Here is a 23,451-nt window from a genome sequence, read left to right on the forward strand (position 1 = left end):
ACTGCCTGGGCTTTAGGGAGGGACTGGGGATAGAGAGTGTGTTCACGTGGTGGGGCTTTCACTCGATCCTTTGTGTCAGTCCAGTTTGCATGTGTCGAGGTCAACAGCTGAACAGACCCTTGGGCATGAGCACTTTGTTGCCAAGTTGAGGATGAGGTTCAGGGAAGGCGAAGGGCAGGCGTTTGCTCACAGGACACATTTGTTGAGTGGGGTTCTGGGTAATATTGCCATTCTGAGCTGGCCTGGTTAACAGGGTCATTTTCAAAGGAGCAGAGAACAGAGTTCCCTGACGCCCAGGCAGCTCCAGCTCAGGGCGGGAGAGAATGTGGTGACCAGGTGTACATCCGTAATATGCCACCTTGCACCGAGCAGAAAGCCGGAGTAGATCTGGAATGTATGAATGTTCTGCCGATTTTCTTACCTAGCTCATAAATAGACATATATTTTCCCTTTGCAGGTTTTGGAATTTTCCTGTTAAGAAACTGTGTGCTTTCGGAGGCACAGGGAAACGGTGACTATGAATTTGTTAGAGAGGATCCGTGCTTTACGATTTTATTGTCTTTAGGGCATGTTTTATTCTTGACACAAAGGAGCAATAAGAGCGATTATCACTCACGGAAACTGCAGCCAACTGCAGCGCAGCCCCGCGTGGTGCTCCCACTGGCGCGCAGTCGCCTCCCCCGCAGCTCCTCTGCACAAAGGAGGTGATGTAATCCTTCCCGCGGCCACGTGGCAGGAGCATGCCGTCACTGTCCTCACGGACACTGCTGCCAGCTCCTATCAGCTCCGAAGGGCTGTGCCTTTGGAATTAAATCGCATTCCTCTTGCTGCTCCTCACTCCTTGCAAGGCTGTGCACACACCTCTGCATACGCACGTGTGCCTTCATGTTCCATGGGTGACTTTTTTTTTTTTTTTTTTAACACAGAAACGTGACCAGAGTAGCATGTTGTAGAGGCCCACGGAGGCTGTGTGTGTGCACAGACTTAAAATGGGGGGAGGGGGACTCTGTTGCCATGAGCAACCACTTACCTATTTATCAGAGGGCGAAAGCTCGCAGCTTGGGCTTCCTCCTGAGCTCTGGCACGCTCGGAGCTGGCACGCTCGGAGCCGGTACGCGGGAGAGCTGCCCAGGGAGCTGCGTGGCCGGCCGCGTGTGCGTGGAAGGACATCTGAACCGCACAGGCTGCCTTTGGCTGCCTTCCTCTGTGGCTGTCCCTCCATCCTGTTGACTCAGGCATAGCAGCTGCGCAGTCACTGCAGTGGATGACTGCACCCCGTTTCTGCAGCGCAGGGTGGAACACTTCCCTGCATTGGCTCCGGAGCTTCTCCGGCAGCTCTGACACCCAGCACTGCGGCCAAAGACAGAGCCGGGCTCGGGGACCACTTGGCATTTGACCCCAGGGAATTTTTTTTTAAATTATTGTTTAAACAAAAGGTTCGGTCTGGAGCCTTCCTGCTCCTCAGGCGGCCCCGGGGATTCTTTCACCAGTGGGTCCCCAGCCACTGAGGCTTAATGACACCCAGACAGCATTGCACCTTGTGCCTGGCTCTCTGGGTGATGTCATTGCAGTGGTGAGGTGCTGCGACCTGTACTATTAAAGGACTCACAAGGTTTCCTTGATCCAGGGGGCCCCATGCCTCTGGGAACCTATCGTTAAGCTCTGCCAGCACTAGTTTTGACCAGCATTTATGGATTGTACTTAGAGGGACAGAGCTTAATTCCTGTATAACTAAAAATCAGAGCACCTTAATCCCGGATTCTGAAAGTGCCCCATCACTTGGAGAATTTGGAGATGGAGGCGCTGGGAGACTGAGAGGAGCACTGGGCTGTGCCGCCCTTGTCACCCCTGGCATGCATGGCCACGGGCCGCACCCGAGCCGGGCGGCGTCACTCCCCGTGGGCAGCGCAGGCTCAGGGCTGGGCCGCAGGGAGCAGAGGCGCGGGCCATCTCATTTGTTGAGCTGACGGGCACAGAGCACCATTACTAAGCAGGTTTTCGTGTTCTGTTGGTGTCACCTCTGAAACCTTGCAGCTTCTGGGAGGTGGGGATGGTCCCTGCACTGGATGGTCCCTGCAGATGGATGGGGTTATGAATCCATCTGCAGGGGTCAGGGGCCAGGGGTCAGGGGTGGGAATGATCTAATCAATAGATGAAGCAGGTGCCAACAGAAGCCTCAGGATCCTTCTTTCTGAGTCTCTTTCTTCCCGGAAATCAGCAGGGAAGTTAGCAGCAGAGCTGCCTGGGTGTGGAAGGGAAGAAGACCCAGTGTACAAGCTGGCTTTTCTTGGCGAAGGAAGACGTGCCGGTTGGGTGAGAGGGTGGGAGGAGGTCCAGGGCGTGAGGCGAGCAGGGCACTTGGGAACAGCCACAGCGGCCGCAGCCACTGTCCACTGGCGTGTGGTCCTGCGGATGGGGGCGGGGCGCCTGGCCCGGGATCTCACTGGACCACCTGCGAGATGGCAGTGCTGCCTTAGCACAGGCCTCGGAAGGAGCTTCCCTCGCAGATGCCCTTCCCAAGCCTTCAGCCTCTGCCAGATCCTGTGCAATGAGGCACTGAGATAAAAATAAATGCCACTTTGGCTTTGTTTATACTTGTTTACAAAAGGAAAAGGTCACTTTCTGACTGAAGACTCAGTTGCGGTCATTTTGCGTCTTGTTCAAGATTTTGTCTCATTAAAAATTAAGCATTTTTGCGCAGGAGTCTGTGGAGACGTCTTCAGAATGCCGGGGCCGCTGCTCTTCCATCACGTCCGCTGACAGGTCTAATTGCTTTTCCGTTTGTGGTCATTCCCTTCTGGTCCCTCCTCACCACTCCCCCCGCCACTGTTTAAGCCCAAGCCTGGCTGACTCCCTGGCCTGCCTGCCCTCAGCCCACCGTCTCCGCCCAGAAGCAAACACATGGGCATATTCATCATCAGCTGCTCCCGGCCGGGCCCTTCAGGTGGCCTCACCTGTGTGCCTGTGTCGGCCCTCCATGTGGGACCTGTTCCAGGACAGCTCTCAGGGACAGCTGCCCTTTCTTGTCATCTCTCACGGGAATAACCAAAGATGACAGGAGAGCGCAGGAACGATGGAACCATTCCTTTACAGCCTTCACTTTTCTCACCCTCCTCCTTCTCACAGTGATTAGTTTTGAAAATACTGACATTTTAAATAGAAAGTATTACTGTTAACATGTAATGGGTATATCATTACCTTTAAAGAAATTAATATTTTAAACTTATTTTGTTTTAATTGCAATACGTATCCGTATTAGGTATCTAAGTCCTATGCAGATAGAATCCACAGAGCAGAGGAAGAGCCCACAAAACCAAAGCTCTCTGGATACTCAGCTATAAGCATGTCAGGGTGTCTGGAGACCCAAGCCTGGTGCCCTGCTTGCTGGCGGGCTGAGGCGGGAAGGAGGCCTGGGCAAGGCAAGTCGGAGGCGGCAAGAGCCAGGGCCGGCCTCTGCCTTCTGCCTTGGCCCCATCCTCCCTAAGGGCCTCCTCCTCCTCCTCCTCCTCCTCCTCCTCCTCCTCCTCCCAGCCCTAGTCGGACACACGTGCAGTATGACACAGTCTGCCACGCTAGCCTTCATTTTTCCAGTTCTACCAATGCAGCTATGAACATGTAAATTCCATGCACCTTGCTTCCTTCTACCTTGATCCAAGGAGGTCAGAACACATGGATTCTCCTCCTCTTCCTCTTCCTCCTCCTTCTCCTCCTCCTTCTCTTCTTCTCTTTGCTCCAACCCACCCTAGTAGCATAGACGAGTTACTGTGTATTAAGTAGGCTTTTGAGGGAACCCCTGAGACCCTAAGCGTGATGTCTTTGGGGAGACCAATTCCTGAAATTGAGTCATGGAACATTCACTAACACAGTTTTGGAGCGCAGGCCATTGGGAGGTTAGAGATGGCGTTTCTGCCCTGGTCTCCGAGCAGTTCCTGTCTGGCAGTTGCTCGTGTGGAGTTTTAAATAGGAGGAACTATTAGAGGAACTCAGTTGAGATAGAAATAGAAGGGGAAACATCTGGGGTATCCTGTTCGTTCAGGGTCAGAGTTTCAGGGTGAAATGCGAGGATCTGGTGTATTGTTCTGTTAGCTCAGAGGTTAGAACTCCAAATTAATCTTAATCTAATCTCCTGCCCATTGATATGCTTGTTTTTGTTTTCTTCAACTCATTTTGGCAAAATTTACCCAACGGTTGCCTCCTTAAATACCTAGACTCGTCTGGCAGCCACGTAGGCTCTAGGGAGGGTTTGGGAAAGCAGCGTGGCTCACCTCGTAAACTTGGAGGTGCATACACGCTGACCCAGACTGGGGAGGCCCTGGAAATGTGCTCTGCGATACATGGACAGGACTGGTCATGGCAGCATCACTTACAATGAGCAAATGTCTGTTAGTAAGATTGCACAGACAGGTTTGTGGAAGAGCCATAGAACAGAGCATTAAACACCACTCAGCATGCACATCAATGTGTATTGACCATCCAACAGGTACATGTCAGAGAGGATGCATGTAGTATATTGCATTCCTCTGAAGCTAAAGACAAATAAAGTAATATTGTGTATCAGTAGAGTCATAAATGGCAAAACTATAAAGAAAAGCAAGCAGCACTAGCTGGTTTGACTCAGTGGAAAGAGCACTGGTCTGGGGACTGAAGGGTCCCGTCAAAGGCACATGCCGGGTGCAGGCTCAATCCCTAATAGGGGGTATGCAGGAGGCAGCCGATCAATGATTCTCTCTCATCATTAATGTTTCTATCTCTCCTTCTCCCTTCCTCTCTGAAATCAATAAAAATATACTAACAACAACAACAACAACAAAAGGAAGCAAATGGTTGTTCTGAAAAGTCATCCTGGGGGTTATGTCTGGAGCTAGAGGTGGCCGCCATCAGGGGGTGTGGAGAAGGCTGCTGGGGTACTGGGAGGGTCCTGGTCCTGAAATAGGATGCTGGTTTCAGACATGCGCACGTCACTCGCAACACCGCTCCTTCGTGCAGACCAGCCGCGTTCCCTTCTAAGTCTCTTTTGCTTGGGCCGTCCTTTTAGTAGCTGAGATTGATTTAAAAGCCTCTTATTTTATCATAAGTAAGTCATTGGATATTAAAGCCACCGGGGCTCTTAGAGGTTATTTACTATAATAGCTCTCACCTGTTTTCCCGAGCGAAGGTTTTGAGCTGGCGCCATTGCAGAGGGACTGACAGCATGCTGTGAGCTTCCACAGGACCATCTGGGCTTGTTGTCACAGAAACGAAGCAGGAAGATAGTGTGGTTTTAAAAACTTATTTGTGCACGAGTCCTGCCTTCACCCAAGTGGGCTGAGGGTGTGGCAGCTGGGGACCCTGTATGTACAAAGGCCAGCATCTTTTTATTTTAATCCTCATTCGGGTTTATTTATTTTATTTTTAAAAAATATATTTTATTGATTTTTTTTTTACAGAGAGGAAGGGAGAAGGATAGAGATAGAGAGTTAGAAACATTGATGAGAGAGAAACATCGATCAACTGCCTCCTGCACACCCCCCACCGGGGATGTGCCTGCAACCAAGAACATGCCCTTGACCAGAATCGAACCTGGGACCCCTCAGTCCCCAGGCCGATGCTCTCTATCCACTGAGCCAAACAGGTTAGGGCTCAAGTTTATTTTTCCCATTGCTTTTTTAGAGAGAGTGTAAGGGGGAGGAGAGTATAGACATTGAGACGTTGATGTAAGAGAGACACATAGATTGGCTGCCTCCTGCAGGATCTGGGGATCAAACCTTCAACCTAGGTGTGTGCCCTTGACCTGGGCTGGGGATCAAACCTTCAACCTAGGTGTGTGCCCTTGACCTGGAATTGAACCTTCTACCCTTTGGTGGGTGGGCCAACTCTCTAACTACTGACCAACACCGGCCAGGGCACAGCCAGCATCTTTTTGAACAGCACAACTAGCTGTTCATTTCACTGTGTACCACGTGCCTAGTTAGAGTAGGAAAATCCTGTTTGCTCTTATTCATCTATTAAAATGAGAGATGATCTTTATACGAAAGACAGAGATTGAATGAGAGATGAGGATGGAGGGCTGTGTGGTCTGTCTGTGCCTTCTGGCCTCGGGTCTGAGCCAGGTAGCGCCACAGAGGCCGAGTGTGCCCTCCTCCTGGAGTTAGACTTCCTGGACACAGGGTCCGTGCAGGTGGAGGGCCTGGCCCCGGAGCCAGCTGCCCTTTTCCCTCTGGGCACCAAACCAGCCCGGCCTGGCATCTCCACCAGGTCCTGGGGTCAAGAACAAGCTCCAGTCCTGGCTGGGAGCGCTGCCAGGGATATTGTGGCTGAGATCCCTTGCCCTATCCCTCAGGGCAGGAGGAGCGAATTCTCACACCAGTGGACAGGCTGCTGACAACGGAGGGAAGATGTCAGGGAGGGAGCACTTCTGAGGTTATTAAAGGTTCTGCTGCCACCATTTTAGAGACGAGGTGGGATCTCTTTCAGAAAGATACATTCCCTTCAGGTGGCTTTGGCTCCTCAGTGTCATTTCAAACCAGTTGTGCTCTGACCTGCCCCTTTCCATGGTGGGAGCAGGCCGGCTGGCCTCCGTGCTCAGGTGCGGGTGGGGACACACCGTGGGACTCTCAGGCAGACGAGTGTTCTGATTTCTGAAGAGAAATCTTCGGTTCCTTAAATTATTTATAGTCAGTCCCGGGAGAAGGAAGGTCCAAGGTTAATCTGCCATGACTGTGCTGATTTTTAAAAGTATTTTTTGTGGCCTTTGCCAATGACTGCATGTCTCTCAGTTATATTGTGTGTGTTTTTTTCCTGAGTCAAAATGCATCTCCTTAATAGAATGCAGTAATTGCAGGTAAATGGCAGTTTCCCCACATTGCTCTATTAAAGCCCTTATCAGATGCATGCACCTGAGAGTCAGCTGCTTCCTCAGACGGCAGCGGTACCGATCCTTCGTGTTCTGGGCGCTGTTATTAGTCAGTTCTGGAGGTGAGGTTATTGGGACCCCATTTCACAGGCGAGGAAGCCAAGGTGCTGGGAGCTTCAGAGCCCACCCATGGTTTCCTGCCCGGGAGGGCCCGGCCCTCGCTCTGCATAGACACCCTTGTACCTGCAGAGAGATTTGATTTGAGTCTCGGCTCCATGGCTTGCAGGTGGTGTCTGTAGAAGGTGGTGCTGGTGGAAGTGAGGTGTGAATTCTGGTCCCCACCTCTGGTGTCTGTGCCCTGTCTCCCTGGAACGAGGTTGTCTGTAACTGGGTCCTCTCCTGCATGTCCTAAGCACCTGGGTGACAGGTGCATGTAGGTCTGCGTTCAGGCACTTCCGAGGTCCTGCAGGTGTGGGAGCTGGAGAATGAGTCCCCACGCCTTATTTTCCATGTTTTTACTGCAATGCGTTTGTGTTTCTATACTGGGCCAATGGGGGGAGGGGTGTTCCCTGGGATTCCTAGTAGATAAGATACTGGTAGCAACTAGGGGACTGGAAAAAGGGAAACATATTCCCCCGTCGGCGGAAGAACACATCCTTGGGTCTCAGGCACTCAGCATAGGCATGGGCGCTGCAGGGCAAGTCTGCAGACGTCATCCTGGGGAGAGTGTGATCTCGCCCTCCCGCCCCTCTTCCCTCCTCCTCCCGGGGTTATTTAAGGCAGGGGCCCCAGAGCAAGCTGGAGGCCTCGTATCCTCAGCACAGGCCCCGGTGACACTGTCACCCCGCATGGCATCAGCGGCGTTCCAGCTGGGATGGTGCCTCTTGTGGGCACACAGCTGGACCTGCTTCACCTGCTGAGAGGGCACAGCCTTGCCTGAGCCCCTGTGGCCGCTCCCCTGGGCCCCCCGGGCCTCTGCTCCCGGAGCTCCCGCTCTGACCTTGAGTTAAGGGAGGAGACGCTGTGGGCTGGGCTGGGCTGGTAATCTCCTCAAAGTCAGCAGGTCCCCAGCAGTGACTTCCTTCCCAGCTAGCTTCCCTGCCCCTTCCCGGGCACTTCTGCCCTCTTTCCTTGTGAATTTGCATCTTTTTCTGTTCATCAATGAATATGCAAGTATGTGATGAGTCAGTTCACATTAAATCCATTTTTATGTCCAAATTTGTTTTCCCATCAGTATATCTAAGTTATTTGGCTTAATAGATACCTTCTATAACCAGAATTTAAAAAATCTACTTCTCTGTATGTACAGAAGGGAATTTGAGGCGAGATGAGAGGTAGAGAGAATGGAAATGAATTTCTTTTTGTTTTTCACATTAGCAGATGCATTACTTTTCTCAAATTTCTTAAATTTCTTATTAGGAATTCAATAGGAAGGTAAGTGATACGGGCCTTTTTACTAGAACTTTCCCCCTGCAGGAAATGAGGGTAAAACAGGACACAGTAACCGGAGTTAGCAGGAACAAAGGAAGTTGCTTTAACCTTAACTGCCAGCCATGGAGTCCTAAAGGCTGAGGCTGCCCTGGTTGGTACAATGTTAAACCAGGTCACATTACCTGCGGCCCAAGGCGGGCTGGCCCCTCTCCCAGCAGCTCAGCCTTAGAGCGTGTTGTGCTAAACAGAGGATCTGAAGAGAACTTCAGAGGTAACTGGACATTGCCCTCGGAATTCAGCCCAAAACAAAGCAGTTATGAAGCACCACTTTTTGTTGGGGCGGGGTCCTTATGGGGTTGGCAGAATTGCTGCTCCGAGGATCTGAGTCCTGTTCCAGGCTCTGCCTCCTGTGGGTCAGCACACACCTGGAGGACAGGACTGAGCTTAGTCCTGCTCGTGTCCCCAGGCATCGGACGTATCAGTGTATTTCAGATGTATTCCTGGTATACCAGAAAACCAGGGAGAAGGTTGTCAAAGCAAAGTAGGTTAGCTGAACAGCAGGCGGAGCAGCTATATGTACGCTCTCAAGTGGGTTTCTAAGGATTAAAACATCACAGTGTTAAATTTTGTCCGAGAGACCTCTTCCTCCAGGAGCTCAACTTTTGGGAGAGGGTACTGATGTGTATTTGGGTAATGACTGCCGTGGGATAAGGATTTGGGTGCCTAGGGAGTGGGGATGAGGGGTCTGATCTAGCAGTGGGAGTGTCACAGAAAGGGTGGGTCTGGTCAGACTTTCAGGAGGAGCTGTGAAGGGGAAAAATGTGTGAGTGTGAGTGTGTTAGTGTGCACACATGCATGTTGAAGAGGTGAAAGTGTGTGTGTTAGTGTGTGCACATGTTGGGAGGTGAGGGTATGTTTTACGGCTGTGGGAGAGCAGTGTGTGTAAGTTCAGTGGTGAGCAAGGGCGTGTTACCTGCGGGTGATTGGAATTCCGGGTATGGGTGTGGGGAGAGGGTAATGAGAGGGAACTAGTGAGGACGCAGAGGAAAGCAGGGGTCAGTTCATGAGGGACTTTGTGCCATGTCAGGGAGTTTGGGCTTTATTTGAAGAATGTTAGGGGAGTCAGATGATGGGAAGGTATGTTTAGGGGAGTAGCTGAATGGATCAGAGGGAGTTCTGAATGAGCAACCATTAGAAGATTGCTGGAGCAACCCACACAGGGAGATGCTGGCCTGAGGCAGGCAGACATGGCTCGCCAGCTAAATCATAGAGTATGCAGGGACAGCCGGCTCCTGGTTTGGCTGTGGGGTGGATGGTGTGTAGGGCCAGGTGCTGTGCTGGGACACACACAGTGGGGAGCGGGTTGGGGGACATGGGTGCATGCAGGGTTAGACACACAGGTGGAGTTGGCTATACCATAGGTTGCAGGTGGCCCTTCTTCATGATGTCCCTTTTTTCTGGTGATGACAGACAAGTCCCACAGTATGGTCCCTGCCCCACAGGCTTTTTGTCTTCTAGGACATATCCTCCTATTCTGATCCCTCGCCCTGGGTTTTCTCTCCCAGGTACCGGCACCACAGAACTGACCACACGCGCGCCTCTGTTGCTTTCCCAAATAGACCGAGATCAGCAAGGGCCCTAGGTTGTATTTTGTGTTCATGCCACCCGATGCAGGGCAAGTCCATGTACAGAGAGAGGCATTTTACTATCACTGATTTATACTTCTGGTCTGTACTTGAAAACCTTTCTGCACTTATAATAATGAAAAAGTATCTAAAGGAAAGGAAGTCTAACATAGCGTTATTGTACAGGACATGACTGTGATCTGCATTAAATGACATGTGCACATTAGAATTTTTCTTTCCCTATTTGCTAGAGGACAAGGGTGCCAGCACATATGAAGTGTTGGATGTAATGATGAAACAAGGTTTCTTTTAGCAGGGAAGCTTGGATGATTTGCTAGCAATCAGATCAGACAATATGGTTGTATCACTGTGGTTCATTTGATACAAATTTAGTTTCTAAACAGCTTTCCTGAGAAGCTGCTTCTTATGTAAAATGAATCTTCTTTGGAATAGGTCAGCATCAGCACATAAGTGTGTGTGTGTGTGTGTGTGTGTGTGTGTGTGTGTAGCTTAGGAGGGGGTGACTGGGGCCCCAGAATACAGGCTGGATGAGCTTCCCCCAGAGGCACCTCCTGACAAGCTTCACTGTAAGACACTTTCTTTTGGCACCAGGCAAAAACCATAAAGGTTCCAAGTAAAAATTATTATCTGCACTATTACACTCCATTCATACTCCTGGAGTGTCTGTGAACTTATGCATATTCTTGATCTAAGTAGTACTTAATTCACTTTTGATGCATTTTATGAATATAGTGTACGTGTATATTATAATTTATGTAAAATAATATAAGCATTGCATTACATGATTTAATTTCTTAGATGTTAGTAAGGGCAACAGGGTTATAAATCAAATTAAACCATTTGATTTATAACCTTGTATCTGTCCCCTTAAACGTTTTTGTAGAGGATCCGGAATAGTTCAGTGCTTCCTTTCTACGCAACGCTGGTCTAAATGCTTGCCCATCGAAAAGCCTGCTAGCACAAACACTGCCTCCGCCCGCGGCCCCCTGTGATCTGTGACTAATCCTGCAGGCGCTGCGGAGTGTTCCGTCCGGAGTCACTGCGGACCGCCTGCCTGGAAGGGGTGACGTCACCCCATGGGTGCCCGCGCATGCGCAGCGCCCCTGATGCAGGGATTTATCAGCCTGCTCTTTGTGCTCAGAGATGTGGGGCGCCCGCGTTTCCCCCAGATAAACCAATGCCTGAAATTAAGTAATTACCACCAAGACTTGGTACTCATAGTAATCTTCCAGCTCACTATACAATGTTCCTTTTTGTTGTTTTAAAATGCTGCTTTATTTAGAAACACACTTTTATTGCGAGAATCTGTGTTCTTAAAGGATAAGATGGTTTTTGTTTCATGTTTCAGTTTCTGTCACTTTCCATTTTCCCGTTTAGTAAATGCTACAGTTTAGCTGACAGGGTCTCTGAAGCAGATGAGGAGCACAGCTGGCCTTGTGGGGCTGTTGTTTAAGGACAAACCCCAGTGCAGGAGGTGAGGCAGGCAGGCAGGCAGGCAGGCAGTTCAGAACAAGGGAGCGGTTCATTCATTCAGCGCAAATGATCAGGAATCAACTATGGTTACTGCTGGTATCTGATTGCCAAACCTCAGAGGGAAGGTTGGGGGGGCGGGTAGAAATCACCCCTTGAACTTGCATGCATATAAGCATAACCATTGGACACAGACAACAGGGGAGTGAGGGCCTGGGCTGGGTGAGGGGGGGTGGGGGGGAGGCAAGCTGAGAGAGGTCGATGTGGGGCAAAGGGGGACATATGTAATATGTTCAACAATAAAGATTTTAAAAATGAAAAATAAATAAAAATAAATTTAACCAAAATTAACCTGTGTTTTAGTTTAAGATTTTCTTTACAAATTTGATTCATTTTTTAACTCATTTATTTCACCTTAATTATTTTTTACCTCAATGTAAAAAAACACACCAAAACCCCACACTTTTAGAATAGTGTGGTGCATAAAAGCTTCTACTCATTGTGAACATATTTCCATAGTACTTTTATTTTCCTTCTTAAATAAAAAAAAATTGTGTAGGGGGTGGTTGTTCCTTTTCTATGTGTCTTTTAAAAAAATCTAATACCACGGAAGTGACCAAGTGAGTGAGCATTCTGCTCAGCAATGACTCGCTTCAAAAGGTATTTGTCAATAATAATAATACAACACTTCCTTGCAGAACCTCAGGATAAAAACGGAAGTTGATTTGACCAGTGAGGTATTAGATAGCTGACGTTTCAGACCATCGATCCGGCTAAAAGATGTTCCGTTGTTGAATGATAGCTTGTGGAATATTTCCTCCTAGGGCGGAGAGGTTAATTTTCCTTCTTATAAATCATACTATAGGAGTGGTCATGAATGAATGAATGAACGAACGAACAAACATAATTCCCCAGCTTCTCACCCCTGAACCGTCATTCAAGCACCCACTGTTCCTCAGCATCTTTTAAGTTGTGAAATATAAACTTAAGTGTTTATATTTCATTCATTCATTCACCCATCCATGTTTATTGACTGTGCTGTGCCTGGCCCTGTCCTGGTGTCTGGGATGCAGCAGGGGACAAAGCAGCCATCCTCTGGCTAGCAGGTGAGTTTAAGGGAAATATGAGTAATTTATGAGCAGGGGTGTAGAATGCATCTCAAATTGACATGCTGCTGAACCTACCAGCAGTTTAAAAGTTGGTAACCGTCACTTGGCAAGTTATACCATGCTGAACCCGGGCGTTACAATTTTTTAAAGAGTATGTTAAAACCTCTAAATATTCAAATTCATTTGTTTTAGGAAGAGGGGTTATTTGTACTGTCTTGAAACTGGAAAGAGGAAATAAAACCGTCAAGCGCTACCTGCACATTTATAGTAACACTGATAAAATTTGATTTTTAACCCAAACCCTTTTCCCCAATGCCATTCAGCAACTGTTACATCTCAGGATCTGAGAGTAATGCCATATGTTATCACGTGAACATTCTGATCAGATTCCTCATAGACCTGGACTGAAAGAGCACTGTTGGGTGGCGTAGGACTTCCCCAGGAAACGGGTGAGCCTGGGCTGACTGCAGCCTGGGCCGAGTTCTGTCTCCTGGAGCTGGCATTTCATTAAAACTCACATGGGCTTCTCTGTTTCAGGGAGCAAAGTGTAATTGTGACAAGGACCCATCCCTCTTTCTGCGCACGTCAGTGTAAGCTTTATGCATTTGGGAAAAGGTGCATGCAGTAATTCTCGAGATGAGTACAACCAAGTGCCCTCCGACGTTGCCCACTTACCTCTTTCAATGTGCTCTTCTTCTTCTACCCTATCTCTTCTAGTTTTTCTAAAAATATATATTTCTTTATTGATTTCAGAGAGGAAGAGAGAAGGAGAGAGAGATAGAAACATCAATGAAGAGAGAGAATCATTGATCAGCTGCCTCCTACTGGGGATCAAGCTGAAACCCAGGCATGTGTCCTTGGCCAGAGTCGAACCTGGGACCCTTCAGTCAGCTGGCTGATGCTGTATCCGCTGAGCCAAGCCAGCTAAGGCTACTTTTTTAACCAAAATTATCTTTGTGGTACCCCTTTACCTATTATTAGCATTTTCAAACTCCCTTGGTGACACTTAGAAGTAAAGCTGCTGCTGACTCCTGGTCTGTGGCCCAAAGATGTGGTCCGTGATCTCAGAAGTATCGCTCAGGTGGCATGTGCCGTTCCTTTCCCTCTTGGTGCATGTGGGAGGAGAGGTGTGTGCTTCCCGGGATAGTCACTGAGCGTAACCCTTTGTTCCTGAAGTTTAGGAACTACAGGAAGGTCCTGTAATGCACAAGGAAAGGAGACAGTAGGAGTTGTCTGTGGTGTAATCTAGAATCAGTGGAATGGCACAGAAGCCATTTCTTTGTAATTTGTTTTTATAGCCACATACTCTGTTTTCATAAGTGGCTCCTCAGGGCATGGTTCAGAATCTGCCTTTTTGATCTAAGGATATTTCATGGCTGAATTCCTCCTGCTTCTAATTGAAAGTTACTTAATCTGGCTCTAATATGTATACATACTCTCTCAGTCTTTTGCTTCTTGGGTGTGTTTTTAAAAATGGATATGAGATAAAAAATAATGCTTTAGATGACCACCATAATAGCCACACACTCAGTTTTTGTGTGTGGTTAGTTATATATTTCTGCTCCCTCCACCACCTCTTGTTTTCTTTCCTGTTTAAAAAAGTTTTAATTGATAATTTTAATTCACAGTTTTAATAAAATTAACATCTTTCCATTGACACATTCAACAAAAACATGGTGATAAAACTGTTTCGAATTTGTGTTCTAGTCTGTGTGTGGACATGGACATATATCACAATGCAAGCATAACACATTCCAACACCGGTAAAGCCATTGGTTCTGTGCCTTTCCTCCTCCAGAACAACCGAGTTTTATTCAGAAGAGAAATTCAGGAACCGTGATGGGCTAGTGGGTAACTGCAGTTTTAAGAAACTGAAGCTACATGGGAATGAGCTTGTGGCTTATAGTAAGACATAGGAAGTTGTGGTTTTCATTGTTGAATTTTGTTTTCTTCACCTCCTTTTTACATCAATATGACATTATTCTTCCCTTGGGGTGACCTGAAACATGGCAGCGCTAACTTCCGCCATTCTCTCCCTCAGGGCTATGATAAGTAGGTGGGGTTCAGAGTCAGCGGGGATTGTCAGGATGCTTTGCAAGTATTAGGAGTCCCACAGTCCTCTTCTGAGGCACAGCACTGGGCTTAGGACATTCTCCTTGTGGAGGATCGTGTGAGAGGGAGCCAGACCCACACATGGGGCTCCTGTTTCTGGACTGTGGGAGTCCAGGACTGCAGTTTGTGGTGGCACCTCCCGAGGGCTATGCTGTGTCCTGGCCAGGGCATCTGTGGGCATGGGCTCTGTGGGAATGGTAGGAAGCAGGCCTTGTCTTTGCTGGTAGCACTAGAAGGGGGATCCTTCTTAAATCCCTATAGACTGGCATCTATAGTTAAGGCTCAATTCTTTCTAGTATTTCTATGATTTGGTCTGCTTCCACATTTGCCTGTGCATGTTAGCATCCTGTACCTTTTCTGTGAAGAAGAAAAAAAAAAAATATATATATATATATATATATATATATATATATATATATATATATATATAAATAAACTTGGCTCCTTGAGGCCTGAGGTGGTGCCTCATTTCTCCTTGCATTTGCCCTACTTCCACCTGGGTCCATCTCAAATGGAATCGGATGTAATCAATCTTGCAGACGTTCAGTGAATTACCCAATGACTGGCAATGAATTGCTGTGACTAGATTGCATCCATTCAAGAGTTTTGAAGGAATCTTGAGGATGAAATTGCAGAATTCTTGGCTCTTGTTTTGCGTTTTAAAAATAGTCACTGTTTTACAAACTTGATAGGTTGCCAGCACCAAGCGCGGTATGTTGGAAAGCAAAATGGCCTGGTGATCTGGAGGTCCAAGTTGTGTCGAGCCTTTTCATGACCAGCTAGGGAGTATAACACTAAGCCTCCTGGACCCCAGGGTTTGTTTGTGGCCTTCTTTGTGCAGTCTCTGGTGATTATGTGTCATTGTTAATCCTGTTAAACTGGGTTGTCAGTATATACATCCTATGGACAGGAAAGATTTACTCTAAAAAAATCAAACCGCACCATTAATTCAGTCATTCTTTGCTCCTATGAATGATAATGCTGTAGGGACTGAACTTGGTTATATTCCTCCCAAAGGTGCTGCTTTTGTTGTTTGCTTGCTTTTTTTTTTTTTTTTTTTTTTTTTTTTAGCAGGTTACTAATTTGGTGGGACTCAAGCTACAATCTCTGTAGGGGGCACCAACTCTAACCTTGGTGAGATCTTTCCTCTTTAGCGTAGAGTTTAGGCTTGGAGCTTGCCTGGCACATGCTCAGGGGGACAGCCAGAGATTTGGACCAAGTTTATGCTCTGAATTTGGGGTTCCCCTTCCTCCTTCCTACAAATCCTCACTTTCAGCCGCTGAGGCCACCCTGAGCTGGGTCCCAGTTCCTGTTTTAGCAGCTCCGTTTGGCTCAGATGGGGCCCTGGCCCCTGGTAGGGGCGGTTCACCCAATGTCATTTCCTTTTCCCAAGAGTCTCTCCCAGCTTTTGGCCACGCTCCAGTGCCTCGAAATAGTTGTGTTTTGTAGATTTAATTTGTGGCAGGCCTGGTCCAATCAGAGCCCCTCAAACAGACCTGAAGTGGAAGAAGCTCCGTTTGTTTACTTTCTAATTCCAGGTTTCCTTGTTGGCATTGATTGTGTTATCAAAGCTTACATTTTGAATGCTTTTCATGTACTGTTTTGGCAAAAAATGTACAGGAAAATAGGGATGGAGAAGCAGTCTTTTATTTTTTTTCTAGAGAGTTCTCTGCCAGTCACCGTAGTTGCTAGTTTTGATGAACCCAGATGGCCTCTGTTAGAGACCTCCAAGAGAAATATCCTGAGGCGTTATTATGAGCATGACCTCAAACTTCCATGTGGGCATTCACCCTGGGGAGCTGGACTGGACATGTTTGGGCTGCAAGAATTCCTTCTGCTTAGCTGGAAGTTGGCGTGGCCCAACTTGCCTGCCGCATGCTTCTCCTTCACAAGATTTCCACTTGGCCGTCTGAGAGACCGGGGTGGGGGAGAGCTGGTTTGCACTGAGAAAAGGGCCTTGGCCGCCCTCTGGAGCAGGTGGCACTGGGCCATCTTACCCCAGGAGCCAGTGACATTCCTCCAGGGGAGCATGACCCAGAAAGCCAGGGAGGGCCGAGCCCACAGGGAGCGGAGGCCAGCCCCCAGCTATTTATAATCCCTTCTCTCCTCCCTGCCACTGTTTGTGACTCAAATCTGATAGCTGAGGCCTTGGGCTCCCCCTAGAGGATTTAGTGTGCCAAAACAGTTTTTAGAAAACTGTAGCCACGGTATTTGCCAGTATTTACATGAATCTACAAGATTAAAATGAAGATGGTTGAAATGTTGTGGACTGATTATTGGGATCGGATTTTCGTGGTTAGTAATGGCTGAGAGCCTGCTTGGTACATTCACCTCTGCGTCCGTGGGCAAATCACTGCTTGGCATTAAAATAGAAGCTAACTCTGTGATCAGAGACTTTCCCTCACAAAATTCAAGTGTCTTTGAATGATGATATTTCTAGAGTTGATTTAATGGTGTAAAAAAAGCTGGCATTTGGTAGAATGGTTAAAAAAATTAAATGTCACTCAAGCAACCTAGTAATTTTATTTTCTTCTTCTTTATTTCAGGGTTTCGAAAAAACGATGAAATGAAAGCTATGGATGTCCTGCCAATTTTAAAGGAAAAAGTTGCATACCTTTCAGGTAAAGTTTAACATTATCATCTGCTTTATTGGTTCTCTGACTGTTTCTGCCACAGTCTCAGACAAAGCCTCAAACACTGATTAGCTCACCTGCCACGTCCCCAGGAGCATGTGTATTTCCATAGGTTTCTAGGTGCTTTTTCTTGTAGCATTTTCCTGAAATGTTAGTGCATGAACATCTTCTTCCTCCTGGCAGGTACATCATAAGTCAGATAACACTGGTGACTGAAATGTTTGTGTCTGTCATTCCACAAACATTTGGCTCTTTTGCCCCGATCAACTAGGTAAAACAACTGATTGTTTTAAGTTTGTCATCGCCACAAAGGTGGTGGGAATGTGACCATATTGGACGCATCCTGCTATTTTTTTTTTTTACCTTGATTTCTTGTACTTTGTGGCTACCTGCTGCCTCCTCTTTGGGGAGGTAAGGATGCCCATGTATCCATGGCTGCTGTCCCCTTGGCCTCTGGTCCTGGAGTTGGTAGAACCCTTGCCATGGACCATGAAAGCTCTGGTGGTCTTTACCAGCGGGGTCCTCCATTTGCTTGTAGAACCCCATCTGTGTCATGGACCGGGAACATTCCCATTGTTAACTTCCTGATACCTGTGGTGGGTATTGTTAATTAAGTTTGTGTGGAATGTAGAAGAAGAATCCATTCATACAGCAGACATTTATTGTGTCCCCTTTTTTATGTGCCCATCTCTCACTAGGCATTGAGAGTTTAGGCTGGTATCAGGGAATGAACAGATGCCTGCCTCCGTAGGGCTTCCATTCTTGTTGAGGAGACAGACAAACAGAAATGTTTAAAGTTACACAGTTGACCAGAAGGCCGTAGGTACCATACAGAAATAAAGGGTGGGGAAAGGAAGAGTAGAGAGGAAGCGTTATTTATAGAATTGGAAAGGAGTGTCATTATGAACAAAAACCGTCCTTTTTGTTTTCGACGAACATGCATTTGGATAGGCAGACAACTCCCTCGTGAGTGCTGGGTGTTTGGTTACAGACACAAGGGAGGTCCAGAGACTGTGAACTCTTCTATGTGGACATCCTGTGACGTTGGTAGGTGCAGGAAATGGATTTCCTGCCCTTTTCTTTTTATTGTCCCAGCTAAGGTGCTGAGTTTCCTGTCCATAAAATGGGACTGACATCTGTCCTGCCGGCCTCACCATGAGGCTGTGGGTTGACAACAGACAACATGTTAGCATATCTAGCAGGCAATGCTTTTATAGCTGCAGTGTCACTATATATATATTAGTTCAGGAACAAGAACTTCAAAGCTGTAACTTTTCTGCTTCCTAACCCAAACAGTATTTTCATTTGGGTGCCTTCTGTGACATGGGCAAACAAGCAGGCTTTGGGGCATACAATCTAAACAGACATCTGTGGATTGCTTTCAAGCTCCTTTAGGCTCAGAGACCATGTGCCTCTGAACTAACACTGCATTTCATTGATTCTAACATGTTGATTTTTTTTAACCCCAAGGGAGGAATCAGCAGATGGGTGATTTTGGCACCTGTCCATCACTGACTGTAACACACCACAGATTGGAAGGTACACCTAATGCAGGGAGGTTAGCACATGAAAAGAAAATGTTAAATTATTTAAATAGAGAATATGCAATTTTTATTTCATGAGTGATTTTTGATGAAGTTTTAAAACGACCCTAGAAAGTTTTCTGAAGCTCTATTCTGGAAAAAGGAAAAAGACAAATTGAATTCTTTCCCTCTACTTTGAAATTAAAGTTTAGGTTTAAATTAGCTTTTTTTAGGACATGAGTGGGAGCCTATTTGGAGGGTGAGGTTGCCAGTACGTCGCAGGGGACTCCTGGTCAGTGGTCCCAGCTGGGAAGATGCCTGTAGGTGAAAGGTGAGGCAGTACAACAGAAGCAGTCAGCACATCACACTCACCTCATTGAGCTCTCACTGGAGCGAACAGGTGGCTGTGTGCAGTGTGTGCACCTGTTGACTCCCCACGTGACACTCTTCGATGGGCGGACTTTGGATTCCGTTTTGGTAGAGCCTCCCTTGCTTACATTAAGAGACACGCTGATCCCAGAGGAAGGAGAGCTGAACACGGGTCATTGGCATTTCATCTTCCTACTGAGTCAAACAATATGTTTCATTTTAAAAATTCAGAATGGGAATCCAGACACATATTGGGTATGATTCACTTTACCAAGAGTCAGGTGAATGTTTTTATCTAAATTTCATACTGTATCTTTAAAAGTTCAAGTTTCTGTAATATGTGTTGAGCTGGAATACTTTTGATTAAGGTAACGGATTCCTTTTTGAAAAGAATGAAAGATGTTGGGGAATTAAAATAGTGAAATGTTTCCTGTCTTATATTGGAGACAAGAGGTATTCTAAAACCTAGAGTCATTGATATTACCTTAATAACACTATCTGATATTTTAGACAATGACTTGGTAATGGCATTCCATTCATTGAACAGTATTGCTTCTCTTCTACTTAAAAAAAAAATGTTTTTATTGATTTTGAGAGGTAAAGAGAGAGAGAGAGAGAGAGAGAGAGAGAGAGAAGAGAGAGAGAGAGAAACATCCTCCTGCATGCCTCCTATTGGGGATGGAGCCCGAAACCTGGGCACTGGGAATTGAACCAATGACCTTTGGTGCGTGGGAAGATACTCAACCAAATGAGCCACACTGGCTAGGGTTAATAGTACTTTTTATTCATCAGAAAAGGCCTACGAACTCATGTTTAGTTGTCCTTCTGATATCTCTACTACTTTAGAAGGAACTGAAGCCATTAGTTTGAAAAATTATGTAAGTTCTTGTCAGGGGGAAGGACCCAGCTGGAGTGTGCTGGCAGAGTCCCTTTGTCTTTCTTTAAGCCCATTGAGCATCAGTATCTTCAATTATACTGCAGCCATAAAACTCTTAACAAGGTCACTGTGATGATCAAGAATGTGTGTGTCAACCTCTGGACACCATGCACAGCATGTATTGGTAGCTACGGTTTAGTATTATTACCACGTAATACCAGATTACTAGGCTTATGAGTAATTTAACACTTTTCTAGATGGTGTGACTACACGTGGATCGTTTTAAGTGTTTAAAATTTGTTTTATTTCCGTGTAGAAACAGTGTCAGTCATTCCAGGAAATTGTAAATCCCCATCTTGGTAACATGTATTTTTAAAATAACGTCTGCTGGATAATTTATTGGGCTTAAAAGCAAAAAATCTGGTTTTCTGTTGTTACCGCTTGCTTTTTTTTTTTTTTTTTTTAAATTTTACCTATGCTGCTGAGGTAAGCAATTAAGATGAGAAAATAATTAGAATTGCTTACTGTGACTTGAATGTTGAGTTCTTCGTGCTGTGCTTCCCAAAGAGATGCCTAGAGATGAAAAATTAAATGGAGGATCCACTTAGGAAGGCTCAGTTTTCCTTTCTGAAAACCTGATGGAAGTAATAAAGTATATGTGACAATTTCACCAAAAGTGGTCAGAGGTGCGGCAGACTTCATTGACATTGTGTCTATGTTAATGAGAAACATGGCTGCCTGTCTATCAAAGACCAGTCACCACCTGAGATTTGTGCTTATGTGATGTGATTTTTCCAGAGTCCTTAACTAATAGTTAAGTTCTGCTTTATAACTCTTGCATGCAAAGCCCTCCCCCACCTCCTTTTATATACAGCGGCTTTGTGGGAGAGGTTGGTAAAACTTGGCCAGTGGGGTTGGGCGCAGCCCTGGAGAGAGGAAGACGCCCTAGATCCAGATTTAGAAGTCATCAGCGTGAAGTTTGAAGAGCATTCCTGTCTTTTTCCCTTTCAAGACTTAAGTCCCAGTTTGGATGGTAGCAGAGGGAGAGCTTAGAATGCAGGGCTGGGAGAGGAGAGAGGACAATGTGAAGGAGAGTGAGAGGGACTGGGGCGGTGGGAACAGGTGGTAGGTTGTTGAAGGTGAGTGAGCACTTGTACGTGAAAACTTCCTTCCTCCAGACACAAACCGGAGGGCAGGAGGACACGTTGGAAGGAAGGGCAGGCCTTCTGGACTGTCTTCCAGGTGGTGTACGGAACTCGGGTTTTTTCTGCCGAGCCCTGGAGGGGTGAGCTGGGCTGGTCATGTGCCCGCGGAAGCAGGGACCTTTCAGGCCCTGCGGTTGATGGAGGAACAGCCTTGTGGAGTGGCTGGGACCCGGTTGGGCCGTCCTCCCCTGTCTACGTCTCAGCGTGCTCCCGTGTTCGTTTCAGGCGGCAGAGACAAGCGCGGAGGCCCCATCCTCACGTTCCCGGCCCGCAGCAATCACGACAGAATACGACAGGAGGACCTGCGGAGGCTCATCTCCTACCTCGCCTGCATCCCCAGGTGAGTATTGGTGTGCTGGCCCTGTCCTAGGACGAGGCACCGAGCTCTCTAGCAAACAGCTCAGCCCCAGCCCGAGTGCCAAGCAGACCAGGGGTGTGAACTTAAAAGTATGTTCCTTCTCACTTCGCGTGGCGACCGCTCTGTCCTGCTTACAGCACTCTGGCGTGGGGGTGAGAGGTCGTGTTTGGAGTGAATTGCTTTGCATGATGACAGTAGGGTGGGGAGGCCCACCGGGTGGGGTGTCAGGACAGGTGCCGGAGGTAGAAATAAAGAGTTGTGGTTGATGGTTCTGATCCCACGAGGCCAAGTTCTGGAAGCCAGGAAGTAGCGGCTGCTTCTGATACGACACAGCTGTCTTTCTGCCGAGCTGGGGTTCCCTGCAAGCATCCTGTTGATTTGTAGCATGAAGTTTGTGGGGCATTGAACATCCTTCCCAGCTGATACGACAGGGCGTCAGATTGGGGGACCCCCATTCAATCCAGGACACCGTTCGTGATGGTCAGGGAGGATTTTAGAGTGGATGCTGAAGAACACCAAGAATGGGCAAAGCTTCATTTTCCAGACAGACCTGGAAAGGATCGATGGATAGCATCTGGCCCATGTCCTTGTTTTTGCTCTCACTGAGGTTTTACTTGCAGCGCTAGCTGATAACCAGTGAAAGAAATTCTCCCCCCGCCCCCCATGAATACATCCATTTAATTGTTCAGGTTGCTTTTTGGAAAATGGAATACTACTCTAACACCTCCCAGGATATAGCCATGCCTAGAACAAGGGGCCGCTGTGTGTTGAGGTTGGAGGGGTGCTTCCCTCTGAAGAAAGGAAATCTTTATTCTGGAAAGCCACATGCAGAGGGAGGGCATTTCCAAAGAGATTACATTAGGACGTGTAATAAGAACAGAACGTGGTCATCACGGAGGCTCAAGGAGACGGTAACTTTCAGGAGCATGTTACATAGAGAGCAGTAAAGGACTGTCGAGCAGGATAGTGGGCTCTGAAGGCGGGTGAGTGTACTCCATCCTCCCAGCTCAGGGTTTGTGTCCAGCCGGGCAGGACGGCTGTGCCCGCTTGTCACCCATCCTCGCTGTCCAGGCCGCGGAAGCGGACGGTCCAGCCTGCTGAGGAAGGTTTTGGGTTTCTGGTTGGGGATACTGCTGGGAGAACTGCACTTCGTATCGTCAGCGAGGAAGGGACAGCACGTGCGGAAAGGATTCCCCTTTCCTTGTACTATTTCCCTTTCCTCTTGAACCGTTGAAATCTCAGAGCTGGAAAGAGTTTTAGAAGTTCAGTGCTAATCACTATCATTTCTAAATAACAGTATAGCTGATAGTTGCCGCTTACTGAGTTCTTCTGTGCCAGGTACTATGCTGATGATGGGAAAAGAGGTAGAGCAATACAAAGGACACAGTAAAGAAAGTTCTTACTTAGCAGAATGAGAATCGTCACGTAGTTGAATGAAAAACAAGTTGAATTGCTATCATCCAGGTGGTTTTTTGAAGTTACATAATTGAATTGCTGCCTGTAACTTTGGCCGTTTGCTTTCTCGCTTTGAAATCTAGTTTTGACTATGAATGTGAACATTTTCATTCGCATTAAGTTCTGGTAGTTTGGGGTTTCTCACCGTTTTCACTTTTTAATATGTGGTACTGGGCTCTCTAGAAAACATTGAAACCCAGCCTGAATTCTAAGCAGACAAAGGAGTATGTATACATATTATTTTTTTAAAAATTGATTCAGGTATGTTTGCATTTACCTGGATGACCCACATTAAAAAACACAAAAAACAGAAAAAACCTTGTCATTGGAAAATTATGAGCATACACAAAAGCAGGCAGAACAACGTACCAAGCCTCACATCCCTGCCACCTAGCTCCAGTGATTAGCAGGTTTTGCTAATCTTGTTTTAC

The 23,451-nt window shown here is 47.1% G+C and overlaps 1 protein-coding gene across 8 annotated transcripts in view; it reads left to right on the forward strand.

The window, feature by feature from the left end:
- Positions 1-23,451, forward strand: part of TRIO (trio Rho guanine nucleotide exchange factor) — a 284,086-nt gene that overhangs the window by 80,947 nt on the left and 179,688 nt on the right. For all 8 annotated transcript variants that reach the window (XM_036410831.2, XM_036410832.2, XM_045571514.1 and 5 more), the window contains exons 2-3: positions 17,147-17,221; positions 21,433-21,547. In XM_036410831.2, coding sequence (XP_036266724.1) covers positions 17,147-17,221; positions 21,433-21,547 — 190 coding nt within the window. The remainder of the gene's footprint in view (positions 1-17,146; positions 17,222-21,432; positions 21,548-23,451) is intronic.

This window comes from Pipistrellus kuhlii, unplaced genomic scaffold (genome assembly GCF_014108245.1).
Source record: "Pipistrellus kuhlii isolate mPipKuh1 unplaced genomic scaffold, mPipKuh1.p scaffold_m20_p_4, whole genome shotgun sequence".
NCBI classification, from domain to species: Eukaryota; Metazoa; Chordata; class Mammalia; order Chiroptera; family Vespertilionidae; genus Pipistrellus; species Pipistrellus kuhlii.